Source organism: Artemia franciscana, chromosome 2, assembly GCF_032884065.1.
Source record: "Artemia franciscana chromosome 2, ASM3288406v1, whole genome shotgun sequence".
Taxonomy (NCBI): Eukaryota; Metazoa; Arthropoda; class Branchiopoda; order Anostraca; family Artemiidae; genus Artemia; species Artemia franciscana.
This window is the reverse complement of record NC_088864.1, coordinates 8,288,587-8,313,038: the sequence shown is the minus strand read 5'-3', so window position 1 is coordinate 8,313,038 and position 24,452 is coordinate 8,288,587. Positions and strand designations below refer to the sequence as shown.

Here is a 24,452-nt window from a genome sequence, read left to right as displayed (position 1 = left end):
GTTTTTTGGTATTATGAATGAAAAATCGACAAATTACCCCTAGATTTGGAAAAATGATCGTATGGTAGTTTCATTGAAAAAAGTCTTTGCAAACCTCAACTAATAAACTCACAGCAGCGTCTCCTCTATCCAAATCAATTCAAAGCCTACCTCTTTACATCCTCCCAAGGGGTTTAAATTTCCCTTAAACCTTTTCTCCCGTCCTATTTGGAGACGAGCTGATTTTTGTTTGGCCCTAGACTATTAGCCGACAAGGACAATCTTTGGCAATCTGTCATCCTTCATCCACAGAATGTGCCCTAGTCTTCTCAACCCTTTTCTCGTTAATAATAATAATAATAATAATAATAATAATAATTTATTTGTGCCCTCTATATATACAAAAGATGTACACAGAGGAGTAGGAAAAGAAAACTGAAAAATATAAAAATTACACTTCTAATTAAATTAAGTAGATCATAATTTTTTTTGCACATAACTAAAAAAATAGCTCATAAAACTGCACCCATAAACATAGCGCATAAATATCTATTTTACTAAAGAAATGACGACAAAACTATTTTTTCATTAAATGAGACAATTGAAGGGGAAAATTTATTCTATTTTCTCTAGATCGTCTAAGAAATCGGTCGTACTGTTCATCCTTTTTAACAGTTATATCAAATTTTCGGAATTTTCGTATAATATACCTATTTTTGACACCATACCTTCACCTTCGTGAATGAAGATATAAAAAAAAGTCAACAAGCTTTGTCTTCTTGGTATTCATTTTTTCACACATCTGTCTTAAAAGACTTACCACAATCGGTTGAAAAACTCCCACAAAAGAAATTTTGGGGTCACACTTCACTACAAAAACCTTTTATTGGTCAGTTCCATCATGTACAAATCTTGCATCAGACCCATTGCCAAATAAGGATGACCGCTGTATGCTGATGCTCCAAGAAATAGTTGGAGTCGGTCCAAAAGATCCAAACTAGAACTAATAGGGATGGTTCAATCGTTCAGTGTTTCAACTTTGAGGGATTTATCCCTTTCTGAGGGATTTCTAGGCCTTCCGCGGGATTACTTTCTCTAAAAAGGGATACGGGATTTTTCAGGGATAATTGAGATATTAAGGGATTTTCCCTACTAAAATAGGGATATTCAGGATTTTCAGTTTTGATGGTGTATTCAAGGATTTTTGTTGGTGTTTGGTGCAGGTTCCAGAATTTTTATCTTTCCCTGTAAGGATTTTGTTTTTCGTCAGTATGAGCGATATAGTGAGCTACGCGCCAACTTTTTCAAAATTGCTTGGCAACTGTTTCAAAATTCAACAGCGGCAATTGGAATTGGCTAGTTGAATAAGAAGAAACAAAAGGAAAGTAAAAGTAAAAATTTCTGAATCAATCTGACATATTAAAACTGGAATTGAAATAAACATTTTTGACAAGCTTTTTGCAGTAAAAGTTGCCTGTTATAGGTTTTATTGCTTTCTCTGATGACTGTTCAAAGTTAGAGGATGGACAAAGAAGTTATAAACTACTGTATTAAAAAAAATAAGCATCTTCATCAAGTTATCATTCACCAGTTATCATTCATCGTTCAAAGCGAAAGGACCTAGGTATGATTTATATTGCATTCTCAAAACCTGTCAAACAGTTCGTGGTAACGAACTGTAGTAAGGAGCGATCCGGCTCAATAGTAACCAAAACTCTAAAAAATTGAATTTTGATATCAATAGCTACATCAAAAGAATCGCATTTTAATGCTGATTTTAAATATATAAGTTTCATTAAGTTTAGTCTTACCCATCAAAAGTTATGAGCCTGAGAAAATTTGCCTTATTTAGGAAAATAGGGGGAAACGCTCCCTAAAAGTCGTAGGATCTTAACGAAAATGACACCGTCAGATTCAGCGTATCAGAGAACCCTACTGTAGAAGTTTCAAGCTCTTATCTACAAAAATGTGGAATTTTGAATTTTTTGCCAGAAGACAAATCACGGGTGCGTGTTTATTTGTTTGTTTTTTTTTTTGTTTTTTTTTTTTCCCCAGGGGTCATCGTATCGACCAAGTGGTCCTAGAATGTCGCAAGAGGGCTCATTCTAACGGAAATGAAAAGTTCTAGTGCCCTTTTTAAGTGACCAAAAAAATTGGAGGGCACCTAGGCCCCCTCCCACGCTCATTTTTTCTCCAAAGTCAACAGATCAAAATTTTGAGATAGCCATTTTGTTCCGCATAGTCAAAAACCATAATAACTCTGTCTTTGGGAATGACTTACTCCCCCAAAGTCCCTGGGGGTGGGGCTGCAACTTACAAACTTCGACCAGTGTTTACATATAATAATGGTTATTGGGAAGTGTACAGTCGGTTTCAGGGGATTTTTTTTGGTTTTGGGGGTGGGGTTGAGGGGAGGGGGCTATATGGGAGGATCTTTCCATGGAGAAATGTGTCATGGGGGAACAGAAATTCAATGAAAAGGGCGCAGGATTTTCTAAAATTACTATAAAAAAACAATGAAAAAATAAACATGGAAAATTTTTTTTTCAATTGAAAGTAAAGAGTAGCATTGAAACTTAAAACGAACAGAGATTATTACGCATGTGAGGGGTTCTAAAAATACTTTAGCATAAAGAGCGAGGTATTTAGGAGGAGATAAATACCTCGCTCTTTATGCTATAGTATTTTTAGTAATTTCAACTATTCATTCTACGGCCTTTCTGATTCAGGGGTCATTCTTAAAGAATTGGGACAAAACTTGCGATTTAGTGTAAAGAACGAGGTATTAACGAGGGTACAAACCCTCTCATATACATAATAAAAATTAAAGAATATAAAAGTTTGTTACGTAAGATAATTCTTAAGTTACGTATATTTTTTACTAATAGAAAAATTCGTTAAAAATAAAAATTTATAGTTGCCTTTTTATGTAACCGAAAAATTGCATGGCAACTAGGCCTCCTTTCCCATCCCTTATTTCTCAAAATCGTCTGATCAAAACTAAGAGAAAGCCATTTAGCCAAAAAAGGAATTAATATGCAAATTTCATTTTAATAATTTATGTGTGGAGAGCCAAAATCAAACATGCATTAATTCAAAAACGTTCAGAAATTACATAAAAAAAACTAGTTTTTTTAACTGAAAGTAAGGAACGACATTAAAACTTAAAACGAACAGAAATTACTCCGTATATGAAATGGGTTGTCCCCTCCGCAATCCCTCGCTCTTTACGCCAAAGTTTGACTCTTTGCCACAATTCTGCTTTTTAATACAATTAAAAGCTTTAGCGTAAAGAGCGAGGGATTGCGGAGGGGACAGCCCATTTCATATACGGAGTAATTTCTGTTCGTTTTAAGTTTTAATGTCGCTCCTTACTTTCAGTTAAAAAAACTAGTTTTTTTTTATGTAATTTCCTAAAAAAGCACATTGACCTATTGAACGAAATTGGATATGATATGTTGGACATAATAAATTGCTAATGAACTTGATATTGAGTGAAATTGGATACGATCTTTGGATGTGCGGGCTTGATTGCTAGAGCTTTTTTAAGCGTTATAAGACTGATTGGACCGATTATAAGGTGATTGTAAAGCTCACGTGGGCCTACATATTCAAAGTTAAGTGCAGATTTTTATTTTTATTTTTGATAATACATTTCAATGGTTCAGTTCGCAAAGGATGCTGTTGTTCTAGCAAAATTCAAAAACTATCCACCATGGCCATGTCGAGTGTTGGATATAATTCAGGCCAAGAACAAAAAAATATCCTATGTTGTATTTTGTTATGGAAGTCATGAAATCGTGACAACAACAGCCTCACAGCTTTCGGCCTTTGTTACCATTTCAAAGGAGGCCAAGAAGAAAAATGAATTAGGCGTTGCGAACGCTTTTGCCGAATTAGCTGATTTTCCTGATAAGCATCTCGAGATTAGTGGTTCTAGTTTACCAGATACATCGGCGAATTCAATAAATTCTGCTTTATCGGACTTGGACACGCTAAAATCCAATATCCGAAATGATATTGAAAAAGAAGTACGCGAAAAAGCTGGATTATCAAATAGTGCGGATATAATTGACTCTATTGTTTCTCAAATTCACGACTCTATACTTGTCCAATATTCGACCAAGTTTGATGAGATTGAAAACAAACTACGGGCTCTCCAAAACGCAAACCTAGCCCTAGAAAACAGGATTGAACAGCTTGAAACCCGTCTTGATGATATGGAGCAGGAAAAACGACAAAATCAGCTTGTATTTCACGGTGTTGCTATATTTCACGAACGTGGTTTTTGAAGACCCAACCCATGGCCATGATAAGGTCTTGGAAACCCTACAGAACCCACTGATGAAGACGCTACTCGAGTTTGTGTCCTTCGCAATCGACCTCTTTAATGAATTCAACTGTCTATTCCAGACCGAGGATGGGTTGTTTTATCGCACTAGACAGGAGGCAGAAGAGCTGGTAAGAACCTTTGCTAGTAGCTTCATGAACTTATCATACATAAGGACCTTTTCCAACATTCTAGAACTGGACGAAAAGAATGAACCTCAATACCTACCACTTCGTCAAGTGTACCTGGGAATGGAAGCTCATGACAGCATGGCTTTGTTGTCATGTGACCCATGTGTCAAGCAAACAGAGCTGGACTTGGTATACAGGGCTGCCCGTGATTTTTACGTCGAAGCCATAGCACAAATCAAGGCAAGGTTCAAATTCGAAGACCCTATTTTTGAGTTTACAAAAGTGTTGGACCCGAAAGTTGCAAGAGAGCTGAGTGTGCGAACTCTGTCTCCATATCTCGACAAATTTAGCATGCCGGGGTGGGACAAAGCGAAAATCGACGCAGAGTGGAGACGCCAGGCCATGGTTGATCTTCCAGAAAATCTGAGTCTTGGCATTTCGTCAGCAAAGGAGTACTGGGGATACATATTGAACCTGAAGAATGGTGCTGGGGACTTGCGCTTTGCCCACCTTAAACAGGTGATACAGTGGTTCTTGACCCTTCCATTCAGCAACGTTGTGGTCGAGAGGCTTTTCAGTGATTTGAAAAATATTAAAACAGATCACCGCAACCGTTTGGGACAGTCGACAACAGCGGGTCTGTTGCAGTGTAAATACGGAATGAAAAGAGCTGGCGCTAGTGCCATATCCATGAGATTGGATACCGAGATGCAAAAACGACTGAAAGCTGTAAAGGCAAGCGCTACCTCAAAAGAGGCAGCTGAACTCGTATCCCAGCCAGGTCCCAGTGCTAGTGTCTTTAATTAGAGCGTTTTTAATTGTCCTGAATCAAACTGAAACCATTACCTAATTTGTGATATATTTGATTAATAAAAACAAAATATAAACATGATATTTACTTTGACTGCGATGTGTAAGAGCATGCACATTTGAAGGTCATGTTCGATCGTTTGTCTATTTTCATCCTGTGCTTTCACCTTTCGGGCGAATGTGGCAAAAATTTTTGTATTGTTGGTTTAACAAACAAAAATAATGTTCTGTTCTTTGACTCTTGAACGAGAGGTTGAATTCTGCATTCGTTAGTATCCATGCTCAAGATAGGAGAATGCAAATTTTGGGATTTAGTTTTGAAGTTTTTTTTGTTAAAAAAATTATAGTGTTTGCATCTTCCAGTGCTTTTCAGTTCGTTCGGAGAGATTTTTATTTAAAACAATCGGGTGCTCAGACAGAAGCACACAGATGGACTTCGTGGACCAGAAAACCAGTAGCTAACTGTCGTGATTAGCATGAGAGGGATTTTTCAAAGGGTTATTGTTTAACCAAAAAGGGATTTTTAGGGATTTTTCGTCTCTGATTCGGGATTTTTCAAAAAAGAAAGTTGAAACACTGCAATCGTTACCCGCGACGCTCTCCAGTTTGTTAGTAAGAGGTTTGATGTAACGTCGTTAGCTGTTTCCTATAAGTACATACATCCACCTCCTTCTCCAGAGCTTTCTCATATAGTGGCCCCCATTTTCCAACCGACAAGCCAGATACAAAGGCAGATAGATCAGTCTAGTTATCTTAAGTTCGTTTTACTGAGAAGAGAGCATTAAAAAAACAGATAATTCGACTTTGGACTTCGATCTTGAATTATCTTCCTCGGGAAGTTATTCCCAAGAGTTTGTCTGTTGACTCTTTCAAAAGAAGGTTCAACAGTCATTTAAAACCTTGATAAAAACTAGCGGCAAATCAGATATTTAATTATATTTGGCACTGCTTTTTTAGGACAAAAAAAAACAAAAACAAAAATGTCAATAGTGTTTTCATATCGGATCTTTTTATTTTGCTTTATTTATGTATAATTAGCCTTTGACTACTTTGCACTTGTCCTCAGTGCTGCTAGATTTATGATTAAAATTAATTCTATCTTATATTTGATTGAAGAGGGAGGGACGGGTGTGCGAGTCAATTGTTTTTGTGTAAGTAGGTAGTACGTAAAGTTCCTGATTACTATTTTCCGGACATATGCTAATAAATGATAGCATTGAACTGTTTTTTAATATAATATATGAACTTGAAGTTGAAATAAAAAAACCCTGGGTAAAAGGGATTGAGCCAAGATACCAGTTGACACAATTTATTACCGGCCATTGTCGTCTTAATGGTCTCCTCCATAGAATTGGTAAAGTTCCTTCTAGCTTGTGCCACTGCTGCAATATTCTTGAAACTTCCAGCCATCTTTTACTTGAATGTCCTTTATATTATACCCAGAGAATGTTTTTGTCTTTGTGCCCATCTGAACTAGGTCTTAGCTTTCCTTTTAGTTTGAATTTGGTAGTGAGTAATAAGGATGTTAGAAACCTTGTTATTGTTTTTTTTTAAAGAACTGGGAGATTAGAAATTTCGTAGTTGGTGATCATTGGTTGTGTAATCATTTTTCTTCATTTGTGACATTAAGATTAGATTAGTTTTTTTTGTGCTTTCTTTTTTATGTCATGTAGTTTTAGTTTAGCATATAATGTGAAACACCTTGTTTGGTTTACTCACGAATAAATACTTACTTACTTACTTACTTACTTACTTACTGGGTAAAAGAGATCCTAATAAACGAAACAATTTTAAGCTTGGGGCATAAGCAATTCTAATCAGTTTGCAACTTTAATACCTAGGTTATTGAACCAAGAGGATCCCAATGCACAGTAAAGTAGTAGGATGGTGTTATATCCCCCTTTCGACGGATAATTTTGATGGACTTTGTCTTAAGGAGCATAGGAAAGACAATTGGAGAACACGGAATCAAAAGGGGAGGAAAACCTTTCCTGGACTTAGATTATGATGATGGTTGAAACATCCTAGATGAAAGTGTAAGCGAAATGAATGAACTTTTAGAGGTTTTGCGAGTTAAAAGTGCAAGAATAGATTTGAAAATTAATGTCAAGAAGACTAAGTCACTAAGGCTAGGAAAATAAGTGAGGATGGAGAAGTAACGCTGGGTAACGAAAAGATTATCAAGGGGACAGCTTCACTTTCCTTGGTAGTATTATTAGTAAAGACAGTGGGTGCATTGAAGATATAAATCTATTATAGCCAAGGCTCACGTCGTTTTTTTTTTTTCACAGTTGAAAAACATTTGGATGAATAGGAAGTTAAGTCTGCAAATCAAGGTTAGAATATTGGAAGCTGCAGTAATGACAGTGGTTGAATATAGTTTTGAAGCTTAGGCGCTCCGAAAAATGGATGAAGATTTGCTAGATGTTTTCCAGAGAAATTGCTCACAGATTTTTTTGGGTACGCGACTGACTGACAGTATTTCAAACATTAGGATGTATGAAAAGTGTAGTTCAATTCCGCTGTTAGGGCTACAATGAGGGAAAGGTTGAGATAACTACGGCACTTTCTGCGAATAAAAGATGATAGATTACCGAAGATTGTCCTTTTCGGCCAACTTGTCCTTTTCGGCCAACACAAAAACTGTAAAAGGTATTGGCTCTCCTGAACATGGGGCCTCATGTTCACCAGTTTGAAACTAGCACCCATAATAAGATAGACAGTCTTAACGATACTGTTAATAGTATTAACAAAACTAAATTCTAATAAGGATTCAGGAATACCTTCCTTTACATTCCTTAAAAAACCCTTAGTATGCTTTGATTGGACAAAAATAATGGATTAAATTGGGTCCGATTGGCTTGAAACTTCCATCCGAAGCTTCCTGGGCCAATAGGACACAACGTCTTTTTATTCTTGTGACGCCAAAGTCCTTGAATAGATAGCTCAAATTGATCTAAAATGTTTTTTATGCACACTATGTGCCTGAAAGCAGTACCCTCAGTCCTTGGGCCTCACTTAAAAGTGAGGCAAATAAGTGTTTCCTTACTGGAACAAAGCTAAATCGATAGGTCCTTGGACCACGGGATCCTAGGTGTATAAAAGAGTAAAAATATTAGCCAATCCCCTTGAAAAGGCAATTCTGCCGAATCAGCTGAATGTTCAGTGGACATAAAAACAATAGGTTTTCCAAAAACGGGGCTTGGCAAAGAACCAAAAGATCTTTTAAAACAACTTGAAACTGATATGCGGAAGTTGCTGGGCCAATTACTAACTAATATACAAAAAAATTGATGGGGGAAAGGGCCCGTAGAATTGAGGCCCAATAAAGAACTTTTTCTCCTATTTTGCTTGAAATTAAAGTTTATAGGCGCTTGAAATACGAAGAACCCACGAACGAAAACGCAATGACGAAACATTAACCCAAAAAGAGCCAAGTAACAGCTATATTTGCATTCCTTATGTCTGCATCCTTGACTCCCTTGGTCACAGGGATCATAAAATACAACAAGGCCTTGAGCTTGCAGAAAAGGTCCCAGGAAATTGGCCTGAAAACGGCAGAAAAAATTTCCGATTTGCTCAAAACATACATTCGCAAATCCTTGTTTTAGAGCCCCCTCCCAGACACACACACACACACATAAAATTGGTAAAATATTGATTTGCCGAAAGCAAGGGGTCAAAAAGAGGTCAATTAGTCAATCAATAATTTTATTAATATTAAAAGAAAAACTATTACAAAAGTAAAGCGGTTACTAGGCCCAAGAATAAGTAAGAGAATAAGTAAAAGTAATAGAACTATTTCTTTTCCTGAAAAGTTTTAAACTTATATACATAAGTTTATTTTTCTTTTAAGAGATGGAGCTGGGATTTGATGTAACATATGAAGAATATGCAGACGCATTGACTGACCAAGGTTTATTTAAAATATCCTTAATGGGAAAGGTACCAAATATCGACTATGAAATGTTTTCCCAGAGTGATGTAAGAGTAAGGAAGCCAGATGTCAATTTCAATGTGAGTATACTCTTTTTCTAGTTTTATTCCTCCTAGTTTAACTTTTATCCTTTTAATTTTAAGTATAGCAGTTAGGTAGGAATATTGTTAAAACTTCAAAATAATACTTTTCTCAGGAAACAATTTGTTTACCTTCAGTATATTTTGACACAAAAGTTGTTTAATATTTGCATTCTTCTCTTTTCAGTTCAATCTCTGGGCAAATTTTTATACCTGAAACTCACGATTCTCTCAAATATTTCTCTTGTTCTTTCTAAATTAAGGAGCTTTTAGGGCTGTACCACATATTCGTCAGTGTTGCCACCTTGAACCGTGAAAAAAAATTAGTTATGTTTAAAAACCCGTTTTTTGTAAATTAAATAATAAAAACAAGTTCTTTTTCAACTAAAAGTAAGGAGTGACATTAAAACTTAAAATGAACAGAAATTACTCCGTATATAAAAGGGCTGTTTCCTCCTCAACGCCCCACTCTTTACATTAGGGTTTGACTCTTTCTCTCAACTCTACTTTTTAAAACAGTGAGAAACTTTTTTATTTAATTTCTGAATGTTTTTGAATTAATGCATGTTTTGATTTTGGCTCTCCGCAAATGAATAATTAAAACGAAATTTGCATATTAATTTATTTTTTTTGGCTAAATGGCTTTCTTATAGCTTTGATCGGACGATTTTGAGAAAAAAGGAGCGGGTTGCCCGCTCCAGGCCTAGTTGCCCTCCAATTTTTTGCTTACTTAAAAAGGCAACTAGAACTTATAATTTTTTACGAAAGTTTTTATTAGTAAAAAATGTACGTAATTTACGAATTAACTTGCGTAAAGAACTTTTATATTGTTTCTATTACATATATTAGGGGGTTCGTCCCTTCGTAAATACCTAGCTCTTTACACTAAAGCTTAAGTTTTGTCCCAATTCCTTAGGATGAAATTACTAAAATATACTTTAGCGTAAAGAGCGAGGTATTAGGAGGAGGTGAACCCCTCATACGCGTGATAATTTCTGTTCGTATTAAATTTTAATGCTGCTCCTTGCTTTCAGTTGAAAATTTTTTTTCATATCTGTTCTTTCATAGTTTTTTTTTTTTAAATATTGCTAGAAAATCCTACGCTCCGTTCATGGAATGTATCTTCCACTATCACAAATTCCTCCGTAGAAAGTTCCCCACATAATCTCCTCCACAAACACCAAAAAACAAGAAGAACTATACGGAATTTTTTAAGACAGTGGGAAACAAATTAGAATGAATATTTCGGCCCTGTGTCCAAGGGCCGTCCTCAGCAATACAAATCAGAAAAAAAAACAACTTACAAGAGGACAAAATCAATAAAACTAATAGATGTTAACACAGAACCTGTCACAGATAGACCTATAAGATCAGCAGTGAAAAAAGCTAGGCTGGCATTAAAAGCGTGTTTTTAAATCATTTTCTTTCATTTCAATGAATTGCCTCGTTTCATAACAATTTATTTATCAGTCCAGTTTGAACTTCGCTGATGTAAGGATGCTGGGACCGTTTTGAAAAACTGTTCATTTTAGTTTTATTGATTTTATCCTCTTGTAAGTCGTTTTTTCTTAATTGTATTGCTGAGGACGGCCCTTGGACGTAGGGCCGAAATATTCATTCTAATTTGTTTCCCACTGTCTTAAAAAATTCCCTATTGTGCTTCTTGTTTTTGGTGTTTGTGATGGAAAGGCAGTGTGGTCTTCGTCGTTATTTATATATATATATATATATAATCTCATTCCCTCAAACCCTTCCACCCGCAACCAAAACAAATCCCCCTGAAAACATCTGTACATTTCCCAATAACCCTTACTACGTGTAAACACTGGTCTAAGTTTGTAACTTGCAGCAGCTCTCACAGGGACTTTGGGGGAGTAAGTTTCAAAGACAGTTATTAGGTTTTTCGACTGTGCTGAATAAAATGGCCATCTCAGAATTTTGATCCGGTGACTTTGGGAAAAGATGAGCTTGGGAGGGGGCCTAGGTGCCCTCCAATTGCTGGTCACTTAAAAAGGGCATAGAGCAAAGGGCATTAGAATGAGCTCTTTCGTGGCATTTTAGGACCACTGTGTCGATACGACCATCCCTGGGATAAAAAAGAACAAAAAAACAAACAAACAAACAAACACGCATCCGTGATCTGTCTTCGGACCAAAAATACAAAATTCCACATTTTTTTTAGATAGGAGCTTGAAACTTCTACAGTAGTGTTCTCTGATACGCTGAATGTGGTGGTGGGGATTTCATTAAGATTTTATTACTTTTAGGGAGCGTTTCGCCCCATTTTCTAAAATAAAGCAAAACTTTTAGGCTCGTAACTTTTGAAGGGTAAGACTAAACTTGATGAAACTTATATATTTAAAATCAGCATTAAAACCAAGAATAGTTTGATATTATACCATAAATAATCTGTGAATTCCCAAATCCAACAAAGGAAGGTTACACCTTCTTAAGCTGTTTAGTGCCGTTGGTTTTTCGTTAATTCTTTGTCTGATTTTTTTTTTCATCATAACTTGACTCCCTATTGTTTTCTAATTTATGAATATATGAATAAGTGTTTAAACTTCCAGTTTGAATTCAAATAATCAATCTTGTTTTCACTGTCCTTGGTACTTTAAATACTGTTTAACTTATTTAATTTAGTAACAATTTTCTTTCGAAAAAAAAAACTTTTCATAGGGAGTTGATCTAATTATTTTTGATAAATTGGAAAACATGGGAGTTAGCAGAATAGTTCTTTATTTGGTTAGATCATATTTATCTCAAAGAAGTTTTTAAATGCAAGTCGGTGATGAATCATTCCACATTTTTGCGGCTTAAAGACTGAAAGATTTCTCAGAGATCTGTACTTGGCTCGATGTTTTTTCTTTTTATTCATAATAAACTTTTTATTTTTATTTTTCTTTTTCTTTTTTGTTATAAATGATCGTCTAAATTTCTAGCCCTCAAGTGATGATTTGCCAATATTGTTTGCAAATAATACAGCTATTAGTTTAAGGGTGGGAAACGAAAGAAGCCTAGGACTGTACCAGGTAATATTACTCTGAATCTAAGTTTTTAGTATAGAGTTAATAGATTGATCCCTATCCTATATAGAAATGTCAGAATTTATAGTTATTTTTTGAGAAGTTCAAAGTCAGTGAACCATGTGTTACCAAAAAGGTTAGTGTCGGCTTCTTCCTTATGAAAAGTGGATGTTCAAACATATTTAGGATTCGTTTAGGACACGTATGTGGACTCAGCTCTGCCATTTAAAGCGCGTATTTTCAGTATTATAAGAGCGTCTGGATGTTCAATTTCTCATCAATATAATGATAATTAAAAACTGAAGTTTAAAATTCATGAGGGTTAAAAACTGTTAATAAAATTTTAGGCTGCTGTATTGCACCCTAGCAAGACTGAAAACTTGTCTGAAACAAAGTATCTTTTTTTGTGTCTAGATATTATTGTCGGAAAAAATGTTTATTTTAATTTAAGAATTTGGTTTTAAAAAATCCAGCGAAAAATTATTTTTCGAATGGACTGAATCTTTTTCATTTAATATTAACATTGTCAAGCATAAGGAGCTCGAAAAAACTTCATTTCTCGATTGTTAAGAATGACAGATCGACATTAAGCATAAGATTTCAATTTTCTCTCATTTCGAATAAATACAAACTGTCTGATATAGCAAGAGATTCACAATCGCTGCAAACATTTAAAAGCAATTTGAATAAGATGTTTCTTTCAGCTTACAGCAGCGGTCTTCTAATATTTTTTAGGACTTGAGGTGATTATTATCCCCATCTCCTGTTATCTTTTTTTTCTCCAGTTAGCCCTCCATATCCACTTTTTTTTTCTCTTCTTGGAACAGTGATTTTTTTTTCATGGTTTATTCCTTGTGCTAAAGGAGATGAATCGAATTTTACTCATCTGTCTGCATCCTACAAATTAATATACATAAGTTGTGTTATGTTAATTCAATAAAACAGTGGAACAGTTCGTACTGCAATAAAACTTGCAGTATAAATAAACTTAATAAAACTATAAAGCCAATTAATAAATTAAAACCATAACTAAATAATTAAAAATGATTAAACTACATATAATTAAAACTATAATTAAATAATTAAAAATAATTAAACTACAAATAATTAAAACTATAAATAATCAAATGTTTATAGATATTTATATATATAGATAATAATTATAAATAATTATTATGTAAACTATAATAATTAAATATTATAACTAAATCAAATAATTAAAACTATAAAGCCAAAATAAAACTTGCATTTAATAAAAGGACTAAATCATATGAGGAACACAGCTTTAAGTTTACGGACAACTTTATTGACTTTATTTAAACTTTAAGAGTCCCAAATTAACCACCTTTTAAACAATGAATAGTTCCCCCCCCCCTAAAAAAAATTTTGAATTGTCCCAAGTATCAGGCACTTCTTATACGGAGAATCAAATAAAATTAATGTTTCATCCCCCTCCAAGGACATGCTCAGGATTTTCGTTCAGGGGAAGGTTTTATTCGGGGAAGAGGTGGGGGTTGCCAAAGAATTAAAAACAAATCAAAATTGTGTTTATACACGTTTCTGTTATTTCTTATGAGCCCGAAAAAAGTTTGGGATGGGTTCAAACCATGTAGCACCCTGGATCTGGCATTTCCCGGACAAAACAGTCTGGGTACATACCTGACTGAGAATCTTGTTAATAGCTAGGTTATGTTTTTTTTTTTTGCTTTTAGTGTCACTGTCTACTCTCATTTAAGCATATGGAATCAACCTCTAGGGCTTAACACTTATAACGGGCTATGTTCCATCGCCTGTTCCCGTTCTTCCACAATTCTTAATGTGTTCCGACCCGTTCAGACTAAAATTTTGATAAGAGAAGGAAATGAAATGAGGGAAGAAAGCAGAAAATTTCCAGAAAGCTAATGTGTGGACTTTTCTGAAGTAGTTTTAACTGTTGTATGTGGTCTAAGAAAGATTACTGGGGTCGGTACACTATCAAGAAGTAATTAGTAGTGCCAAGAATCTTGCTAATAATTAGTAAGTTAGTTATAATATGACTTTTAATAACAATTTAATTTTTGAATTTTCGTGATTACTTTAAATTTGTGATTTTCAGATTTAAGGGTTTGAATTTTTTACGAGTTTTGAATTGCTTTCTATCTTTTTATGTTTTCTTGCTTTAGTTTTATATTTTTTATGATACCTTTAAACTTGTTGGTTTTTGAATTGTTGTTTTAAGCTTATTATGGAATTTTGCCTCTCTGTTACTGTTCACACAGAATCTTTAATTTCTATTGATCCATTGAGGTTAGACTATTGAAAAATTAAATTTAAAAGCTTTAAATTTTGACAACTTCAGATACTTTGACAAACATCTTTTAAAGCTTAGGACTGGTTTTACAAATTTGAAGAAAAGGAATGAATTCAACTTAACACTATCAGCATGTGTCATATGAATTTTTTTCAGGGCCGAGCTCTATGTCAAGTAAATTCTCACCTTGTCCTTGAAGTATCCCTCGAAAACCCACTATCAGTTCCACTCACAAAGCCTCGGTTCAGCGTTGAAGGTCCTGGAATGGGGCCAGCTCAGAAAATCAAGCTCGATGAGTAAGTTCAAACTATCAATCTTTAAATTTGTACTTATCTCTTGAGGGATATATTGAACTAACCAGAGGCCCTATGTGCATGCTACTATTATTATTACTACTGCTAGTTCACTAATTATGCGAAGGGTAAGAGTAAGGTTTCAATTTTCCACCAACAATCTAGGGCCAAACGAAAAGCAGGTTGTCCCCGGTTAGGGCGAAAGGATGTCACAAGGAAAGATTTAAGGGAAATGGGAGTTGCTTAAAGGGTGTAAAGAGGGAGGCTGCGAATTTGTTGATTTGGGTTGCGTAGATGTGTTGGCCTCAGTCCGCTTGATGCTGCAATGAGTTGTCGATAGTTGTAGTAAGGGCGTTAAAGGGGAAATTTTCTTTGAATACTGAGTAGGATTTTGAGCTAAGTCAAAACACACTATACGTTCACATGTTGTCGAAAGAAAGTATCAGCAATATTCTAGGTATTACTTGGAATCTTTAGAGGGCACAGTTTTAGCCTAATAAGCTAAGCTACTCTTGAGATATTGCTGATGCACAGTTTTGGCAACATTCACGCGCAAACTGTGTTTTGATTTGGTTTGAACTTTTATTACACATTCCCTGGTAGTTTCAACTTTATATTCTTAGCGTCAGTACTAGCAGTAGCGGTAATAGTATGCATGCAGTGTTTTCAACCTCCCCTCAATATCTCCTGAAAGTTTCGACTCGATGTTCTAAGTTGTCTACACTCTATTGGCAAAATGGATGCATATTGTGTGTTTTGATTTTGTTCAAAGTCCCCCTAGTGATATCGTAAAAGTTTCACCTTGATACAGTTAATCTCAGCAATCTTAATTAGCTATAGTTGTTGAAGAAATAGCTTTTGAAAACGCGAGGTTGTCAATAAGCGCAAAGTCAGCCAGACGTGTACGTCGGCAGTCTGGTGGTAGATTTTAATAGTCTCATAATACATCTTCCCTGTTTTCATTTCTAGCTTATCATAAGCCCCATACTATATTTCCAACAAAAGAAGAAGGACCCAATTAATAGAAGGGAGACAGATCTATGAAGCAAACAGCTCAATGCTAGTCGTGTGTCTGGAGCATTCTAGTGACAGAAATACTGAAGGTTTTTGTCAAATAAAGTCCTCTGTTCATTTTCTTGACAGTTTAAAAAGAAAATATTTGAAAACAAGCTAGTAAATCCTCAGAATTCCTTGAAACATAAAAAAGTTTTAGATTTAAGAATCCCCCCCCCTTCCTAACAAAGAAAAAAGTGGCCAAATTTAAAACCTTATTAAGTTGAGGATAAACCAGTATAATACCAGTATGTTCTTATTTGCTTTTTGTCTTCTTATTAAAGATTAAAGTCTCTTTTTTCTAGTGTGATTCCAGTAAATGGAATTGCAAAGGGAGTGGTTACACTCATCCCACGAACTACTGGAGAGAAAGCTATTGCTGGTTCATTTTGGTGCAATGAACTTGAAGATGTTAAAGGAATGTTTCACATTAAGGTAGATTGTTTAGAATGATACGGATGCAAGATTTGAGATCGTTTCTGCTTAAAACCTAATAGTGAACTAAAAGATATTTTTCTTCGTCAGTTTTATAATTTTTTCATTTCTGTGTTTGTTGACTTTTTGCTTGCTGCACCAGAGTGAAAATATTCTTACGCCTGATGAACTTTGATTGAAGCTATTATGCTTGAAAAAATACTTTTTGAAAGTAAAAAATGGAGAGTTTTATAAGATTTTTATCCTCTGCGACCTAACTGAAACGTAGGCCTTCAAAATTATTAGCAGCACTGGCGGGGTGACTTCATAAGGAAAGTAGACAATTTCAAAGAAAATTGAATTTTTAACATAACTCATCCATTATGTCGTAGGAATAAAGTTGAACTTTCTCTGTAAGTGAAGATTAATAGGCCACCGTTTATTTCACGGTTTATCTTCAGCTAAAATCCACTTGGCATAAAACATGATAATGCTAGCTTGAACATATCTTGGCAGATAAATAGGCTAGTTTACTTTAAGTTGTTAGTCCTACTAGTCACCTAATTCTGCTTTTCTTGCCCTCTGCTAAGTCGCAAGCTACCTAAAGAGACAAGTATACAACATTCTTGGAGTCTGTGTTCCTGTCAAAATAGGAGCATAATCCCCAAATGCCATGTTATCCCATTTCTAAGTTTATTCTTCATTTGTATGACAAAATAAATGTGATGATTTCGGATGCGTCAAAAAGTAAATTTTAGTTAAAAAAATGGGTCAATTTAGAATTTCCTTGACAACGTAGTTTGGTGACGCTAGTTCAAAAAACAATTGGCCGTGGAACTGAAACATTACGAGACAGCACAAAAGCTGAAAAATATGTCATAAGTTCTTCATTGTTATTACCAAATTGTTGTTCATAAAAGAAAAAAATATTTTGTTTTACAAAAAGGGAAAAATTCATTTTGATTCCAAAAACTCTTATTTCGTAATACTTTTTCAATGAGAAAAGACAGCTTACCCATTTTCCTGAAATTGATTAAAAAATCTTTTTGCCCTTAACGAATTTTTCGAATAAAATAAAAGAGCTCCACTAATCAAAAATGAGCAACACCTGTTTGTCAAAATTTTCAAAATCCAATCTCTCCCCCCAACCTCCCAACCAAATATTTCTAACTTCAACTATCTCAACTCCCTACATTCTCCTAAAAAATCATGCAAGAACTCATCCATCTCTCCACATATAGGGGAACTGAAAGGGTCATCCCTCAATCTATCCCTCCGTATATATTTTCTACGTTTTCCAAGAAGTGTAAAATTCCCCTTACATACGTTAAGTATTTCAAATCTTCCAGAGCCAATTCCATTTTTAGGTAAATTTCTTCGCCCCAGTTCTCCTTGACCTTCATATAGAGCACGAGGGACGGCGAGGTGGCCTTCTCAGCTTGCCAAGCCTGAACTTCCTAAGACTCTAGCCCAGTAGCAACCAACCTAGGAACAGTCCGTACCATCCCCCTATCTTCTTTTCCTCATTCCAGAATTTACCTATACCTGCATGGTCTACTACATTTTTCACCTGATTTGGTCACGAATCCTTCCTCCTATCTGAAGCATCATTAAAAATACTTGTCTAACTACGTTGTTTGCTTAACTATGTTTGTTCGCAATTATTGTTTATTTAATTTCTATTCCTTTGGGTTTCATATATACGTCAACAACAAAACATTTTTGTTCGTTTTAAGCTTTATTTGCATATTCAATTTAAGCTTTACCCATTTTAAGGTAAATTTATTCATTTATAGTAGTACCTATTGTACTTTTTTTTTGCTATGATTGTTTATTTAGTTTCTGTTCGTTTTGAGTTCCATTTATTCTTTAATAGTGATTCCTGGACTTTTTTTGTTTGAGTTACTATAGGTTTCCATTTCTTCTGTCCTTAAGTTTAATATGACCTTTACTTTTCTTAAATTTTTTTTTTTCAATTTTCTTTTTTAAATCAATTTCTGTTCTTTTTTGATTATCAAAGTTTCAAGTTTACTAGAATTCCTTATTTCAAAATAATTGTTTATTCCAAAATAAACTAACAGTTTTGGCAAGAATTAAAAGTGAAGGCTAAAGAATACAGCATTAGACTTTACAGTCCCTACCGATGGTGCTGATCTCCGTTTCTTGGCCCTTCAGCCAGGAAGTCCAATAGGGGGCTGGGGCCAACCATCTTGTGCTTTTGCACATGTTTCCTGTTTACCTTCCCCAGATTTTTCCAGGTACCCATTTAGAACTGGGTCGACTCTGGCTGAGCTTGCACAATCACGCCACTGACCCCCGTCCCCAACTAAATAATTGGGTACACTAGAATTCAAACCCTTGTTCTCTCGGACAAAGGATCCAGAATCAAGCGCGATAATCCTTGAATAAAATTAAACTGAATATTTGATACATGAGATATTAATTACTGAAAGATCACTAGCTCAAGATTTGTTTTACTCAAGGCTAAATGTAAAGTTTTAATGCTTCTAGGCCCAAGCGTTTTTGCCGCTCCGATTTTGCAATATTTTCGGGAAAATCCTAATAACTTCGAGGATAGTGAAAGTCACAAGGCCTAGTAGTCCTGTTGTTAAATCATCGCCTGGCTTTACCGCAATTTTTATTTTATTTTCACTGTTGTAATAAGTGCAAAAGAAAATGTTTGTAATGCGATTCGTTTCAGTAAAGCACCAAATACGCAGTCGGCCTTATGCTTTCATCGTTAGGGAAACCAGCAGTAGCCTAAATCTTCCTTTTAGTTAAGAATATCGGTGTGTTGACCAGTTTCGGAAAGAGGTGGTAAAATTAGACTGAATTGCCAAAATTTTTGGAATAAAATATTGTTAATATTTTTTTTGGGGTGAATATGTGGGAAAAGGGGTTTTGGCCATAAAGAGAGGACCAGTGTTCAGCTTCAGTGATTTTTGAAATAACATGTCATTGATAAACGATTTTTTTGGGGGGGCCATGGAGGATTGGCAAGGAGTCAGCTCCCTGTATTTATTATTGATAATATTCTTCAGGGGAATGGGTATCAGGCCATGAAGGACCAGGATTTGGCTCCCATAAGCTGTTCAATAAAATATCGTTAATAAATTATGTTTTTGGTGGGGGAGGGGGTCGGGACATGGAGGGCCAGGAATGAGTTACCGTAATTTTGGGATAAAATATCATACCAATAAATTCTGACTCTTAAAAAGAGTCAGTTAAAAAGTTCTCTAGAACTTTTTATTTCCAATCAAAGAGCTACCTCTGAAGTTTATACGACCACCCCTTACATGAGAAACGTATATGCCACCGGTGCAAAATTTGAAGCACTTGTCTCCTGTTTCTGGTTTTTTTTTTACCCCCATCATTTCTTGTTATCTGATTTTTGCACTATTTTTAACAAGATGACCATCTCACAATTTTTATTGGACTTCGGGTAAAAAGTGCGTAAGGAGAGGGGCTAGTTACCCTCTGATCTCTTTTGAATCTTTAAAAGCGAACTAGAACTATCAACTTCCATTCAAATATGCCTTCTCTGAAGTTCATACGAGCACCCCTTCCATAAGAAGCATATTTGCCCCCAGGGCATAGCTTAAAACCTGGGCATATCTTAGAATCAGGGTCCAAGGGCATAGCCCTTGGACCCTGGGGGGTTCCGTCGACCCTGGAGTTTTTGTTATTTGATCTTCGAATTATTTTTAAAATTGTTATTGGATGCATTTTTGGGGAAAATTTTGTTGGGGGCTAGTTGCCTTCCGATCACTTTTGATTTGTAAAAAGGGCACTATAACTTCCAATGTACAATCAAATAAACCCCCGCTGAAGTTTATACGGTGATCTCTTCCATGTGAAGTGCCCCTTGGAAAAATTGGACCTTGTGGCCCTAGGGTTAATAGGGCGTGGTTAGGTGCCATGGTATCTCTTTTGACTCAATAAAAAAATTAAATAAAAATGAAACTAGAGCTTTCAATTTCTAATCATTTACATAGATTGATAGAATTTTTATTTTATTCAAACACAAACAAACAACAATAATTAAATGAAGCCAACAGGTTACTAAGCTCAAAAAGAAGGCCATCAATCGTCATATTAACTTCAAATATACCAAAATATAACGAAAAAAGAAAAACAAAAAAACATCAAAACAAATAAAAGGAGAAAGACAAAGGCTCTGTGTTTTCCCCGGCTTTGTGGGTGGGGGAGCATGATGACCCCAAAAGTTTTTGCCGTCTGAGTGATGGCTGGCAAGAAAATGGCTATCTCAAAATTCTGATGGGATGCATTTGGTGAAAAGAGAGAGTGTGTGTGTGTGTGCGTGTGTGTGTGTGTGTGTGTGTGTGTGTGTGTGTGTGTGTGTGTGTGTGTGTGTGTGTGTGTGTGTGTGTGTGTGTGTGTGTGTGTGTGTGTGTGTGTGTGTGTGTGTGTGTGTGTGTGTGTGTGTGTGTGGGTAGATTCCCTCGGGTCACTTTTGAACACTCTTAACACTTTTAATAGAAATTTCAATTTCGAATCAAATGAGCCAATTCTGAAGTTTATGCAATCCCCTTGCACAAAACCTTATATGCCCCCGGAGTATAACTTACAACACTTTTCCCGGGCTCTGGGGGCTGTACTAACCCCAGAGTTTGTGTTATATGATCTTTGGTCTATAATTGAACAAAACGCCTATATAAAATTCGATTAGAAGTATTTGGGAAAAGAGGGTTGGGCGTAGGGGCTAGTTGCCACTGGATAACTTTTGACTCTTATAAAGGGAATTAGAAGTTTTAGTTTACTAATGATTTGAGCCCCTCTGAAGTTTGTACGACTATCTCTTTCATAAAATCTCATATGCATCGGGGCATATGTTACAACCCTTCCCCAGGACCTACGGGGGGGGGGGGGGGGTATGTTGCTCCCAAAGTCATGTTACATGATCGTTGGACTATTTAAAACAAACTGGCTATGTCTAAATTTTGTTAGGATGTATTTGGGGGAAAATGATATTTTTGTGGGTGTGTGGGGGTGGGTAGGGGGCTAGATGCCCAGCAATCACTTTTGACTCATAAAAAGGTAGCTGGAACGTTAAATTTCCAATCAAATTACCTGCCTCTGAAGTTTATACGATTACCCATACATAAAGAAAACATATGCCCCTTGGGTAAAACTTAAAACACTTGCCCCCTGGCTCTGAGGGGTTGTGTAAGCCTCGCAGTTTTACCTTATGTCTGGACTATTTTAGCAAAATGGCCCTGTCAAAATATTTATCGGATAGTTTTGGGGGAAAAGGGCGTTGGAGGGGTAGTTTCCCTACGATCTCTTTTGACTTTTAGAAAGTGGTAGGCTATAGAGCTTTCAATTTTCAATCAAATGAACCCTTTTCAAAGTTAACACGAATACCCTTTCCATAAGAACCGTATATGCCCCAAGGGTATAACTTACAATGCCTGCCGGTGGGTCCGGGGGGGGGTTGTCGACCGGGAGTAATCATCTGATATTTGAACTATTTTGAACAAAACAGCAATCTCAAAATTTTTATCAGATGAATTTATAGTTAAAATGGTGTAGGGAGGGGGCTCCATTTGCCCACTGATCAATTTTAATTCTTAGAAGGGGCGTTAAAATTTCGTATTTACTGTCGAATAAGCCACCTATGAAGTTTATCCGACCACTCCTTCCATTTAAAGTGTCTCAGGGAAAAAATAGTAAAACATTGGAGCCTTATGGCCTATACTATAGGCAAAGCTATAACATTGCCTCGTAGAGTGGCATTAGTAAGTCCAAATAACTGTAGGGGGCTTATTTTTCTGAAAGGAAACAAGCTCATCAAAACCCAAAACAATTCAATTTAGATATACTAAAAAAAAATATTGGAAGCATACAAACCTTGACAATTTGTCCCTTGAACCAAGGGGGGAGGGGAGAAAGATTTTTATCTTCTAAAATGTCAAATAACACGTAACTCCATTTTTCAAATTTTTCTGTCAACACCAAAGCTTGTAATAACTCCTGCAGTCAAACCTAGAATCAACGGAAAATGATTCAAATGGCAATTCTTATTAAAACACACAGAATCGGAGTAAATGACATAACAATATCTACACATTTAACTACAGGAAAAATATTATGCAAAAAAAGTAAGCGAAGTAAAATAATGATATGATTTTTTTGCTACACTTTGCTTAAAGTAGCATCTTTAACCAGTAATTACGGATTAGTTATGAGATACCGTCAAAATTGCAGTTTATAATTGATATTTACCTGCTATTTTTGCCTGGTTGGTTTTAATTTTTGCTTAATTTGTTACTCAAATAATTTCTATTTGCTTTATCAGCCTTCATCTCAAAGTTTTTCCCAGTTATGGTAGTTTCGCAGTCTCCAGGCAAGTTTCGCAGTCTCCAGGCGAGTTTCGCAGGCTCCTGTACATTAATTTAGGTCGTTTTTCTCTCATTCAGGAATTTCTTTCCTTCAAGTCACAGTATTTTGCTTTTGCATCCGGAAAATGGACTGAAAAGACACGAAATTCAAGTAAAAATCTATAAAGAGTAAAAAATTCGGCGTATATGGAAATTTTTCACCTGTACGCGTGGAAATGAAACATGATTGTAAAAACAATTGAGCTGAAGATAAATTATTCATTGTCATTTAAACATTTGTCATTATTCATTGTCATTGTCAGTAAATTATTCATTATTCAGTTATGGAAATTAGTATTTACATTGGTTGACATGGACCTATGAACTTGAAGTCTTCATTTTAATTCTGTTGCATCAGTTTGATTACTTCATTTCCAGTATTAATAGTAAATTTAGATTTGTAGAATCTATGTGTGAGCCATTTTTTTTAAGTTGACAATTATCCCCTCTTTCAGGTACTATGAATGTATTTGAAGTGCATTTGAAGATAATGTGAGTGCGGGACAAATTCACCTCCAAGGCGCTATATTATTATATGTAATGATCATTCTATTATTTTTGAAATAAATATGTCTTGTGTGTATTTTAAAACATGTTGTTATGCCTCAAACAGAAAACCTACCTCATTATTTTTTCACCAGTGACTTTAATATTGAGAATGATTCATTTAGTCACCTAGTGGGTCTGTATCTACTCGTCTTAATCGCGTTATTGGTAAAGACGGAATTACTTATAGAGACTAATTAGATTTTAGTTTGTATTAGAATCTAATTAGAAGTTTTAGCAAACATTTTTAACTAACTCATATTGTGGCCAACTCTCAAATCATCTAAAAATTCACTTATATAATAGCTAGTTCATAAACATTGTTCTGTTTAGGTACGAAACCGTGAGTAGTTAAACCCACAGTCAATGCATCCTTGGGTTTGAAAAAGCCCTTTTCTACCTTTAGTTCTACCTGTAATCCTGAATAAATTCTTTCTTTTGTCATACATCATGCACAGCAAAAAGCCTTTGGGTTTTCCTTTGCAGGGGCGCAGTAAAAGAACGAGTAGTGTTTTAATGATAGCTACATGACCAAAAAATACACATTTTGCAGAGAATCATTTCTTATTTTAGCGCTATCCGTTTTAAATCGCTACCACTTATTGTTATTGCTATCGCTTTTAGAGCAATAAACTCATTCCATTCAACATCACCAAGCAATCAAATGGTTCAAACTCTGTCCTTTGCATCTTTGTTCTTCAAACTTTTTAAAAGATACAAGTTTCGTAATATCTTGTCAAAAGATACATAGGTCATTTCAAACTTTCAGAGCTTCTTCTATTACTGCTACGACTACTGCTGCTACCACTACTACTACTACTGCGAAATTCAATCAAGAGTATAAATGAATCTAGGTGGACCAAATGGCACAGATGCAACATCTCAGGAACAGAATTAGGTACGAAGCTGATTGTTGAACTAAACCGAAGCGAATGGTGTACATGCGGGTTATCAAAATGGAGCATGAGCAATATCTCAAGAAAGGCTTAGAGCATCAAGTTTGAAATGTTCATGGATGTTGAGGGAGATGTTGAACTGAGTAAAAGGAACTACTACTACTAGTATTACTATTACTACTACTATTAGTATTACTATGAATAATACTACCTCTACTACTATTACTACTACTGCTACTACTACTGCTGCTACTATTACTGATAAT

The 24,452-nt window shown here is 35.4% G+C and overlaps 2 protein-coding genes across 3 annotated transcripts in view; both read left to right on the top strand.

Moving 5' to 3' along the window:
* LOC136036996 (annulin-like) overlaps nt 1-23,335 on the top strand; it is a gene marked incomplete at its 5' end in the record, with an annotated part of 59,797 nt that extends 36,462 nt beyond the window's left edge. The window contains 4 exon segments of the mRNA XM_065719398.1: nt 9,107-9,267; nt 14,740-14,879; nt 16,235-16,364; nt 23,200-23,335. Of these exon segments, the coding sequence (XP_065575470.1) occupies nt 9,107-9,267; nt 14,740-14,879; nt 16,235-16,364; nt 23,200-23,208 (440 nt within the window).
* The window catches only part of LOC136037006 (ribosomal protein S6 kinase 2 beta-like), an 884,370-nt gene that overhangs the window by 240,067 nt on the left and 619,851 nt on the right, over nt 1-24,452 (top strand). The gene's annotated exons all lie outside the window — the stretch shown is intronic.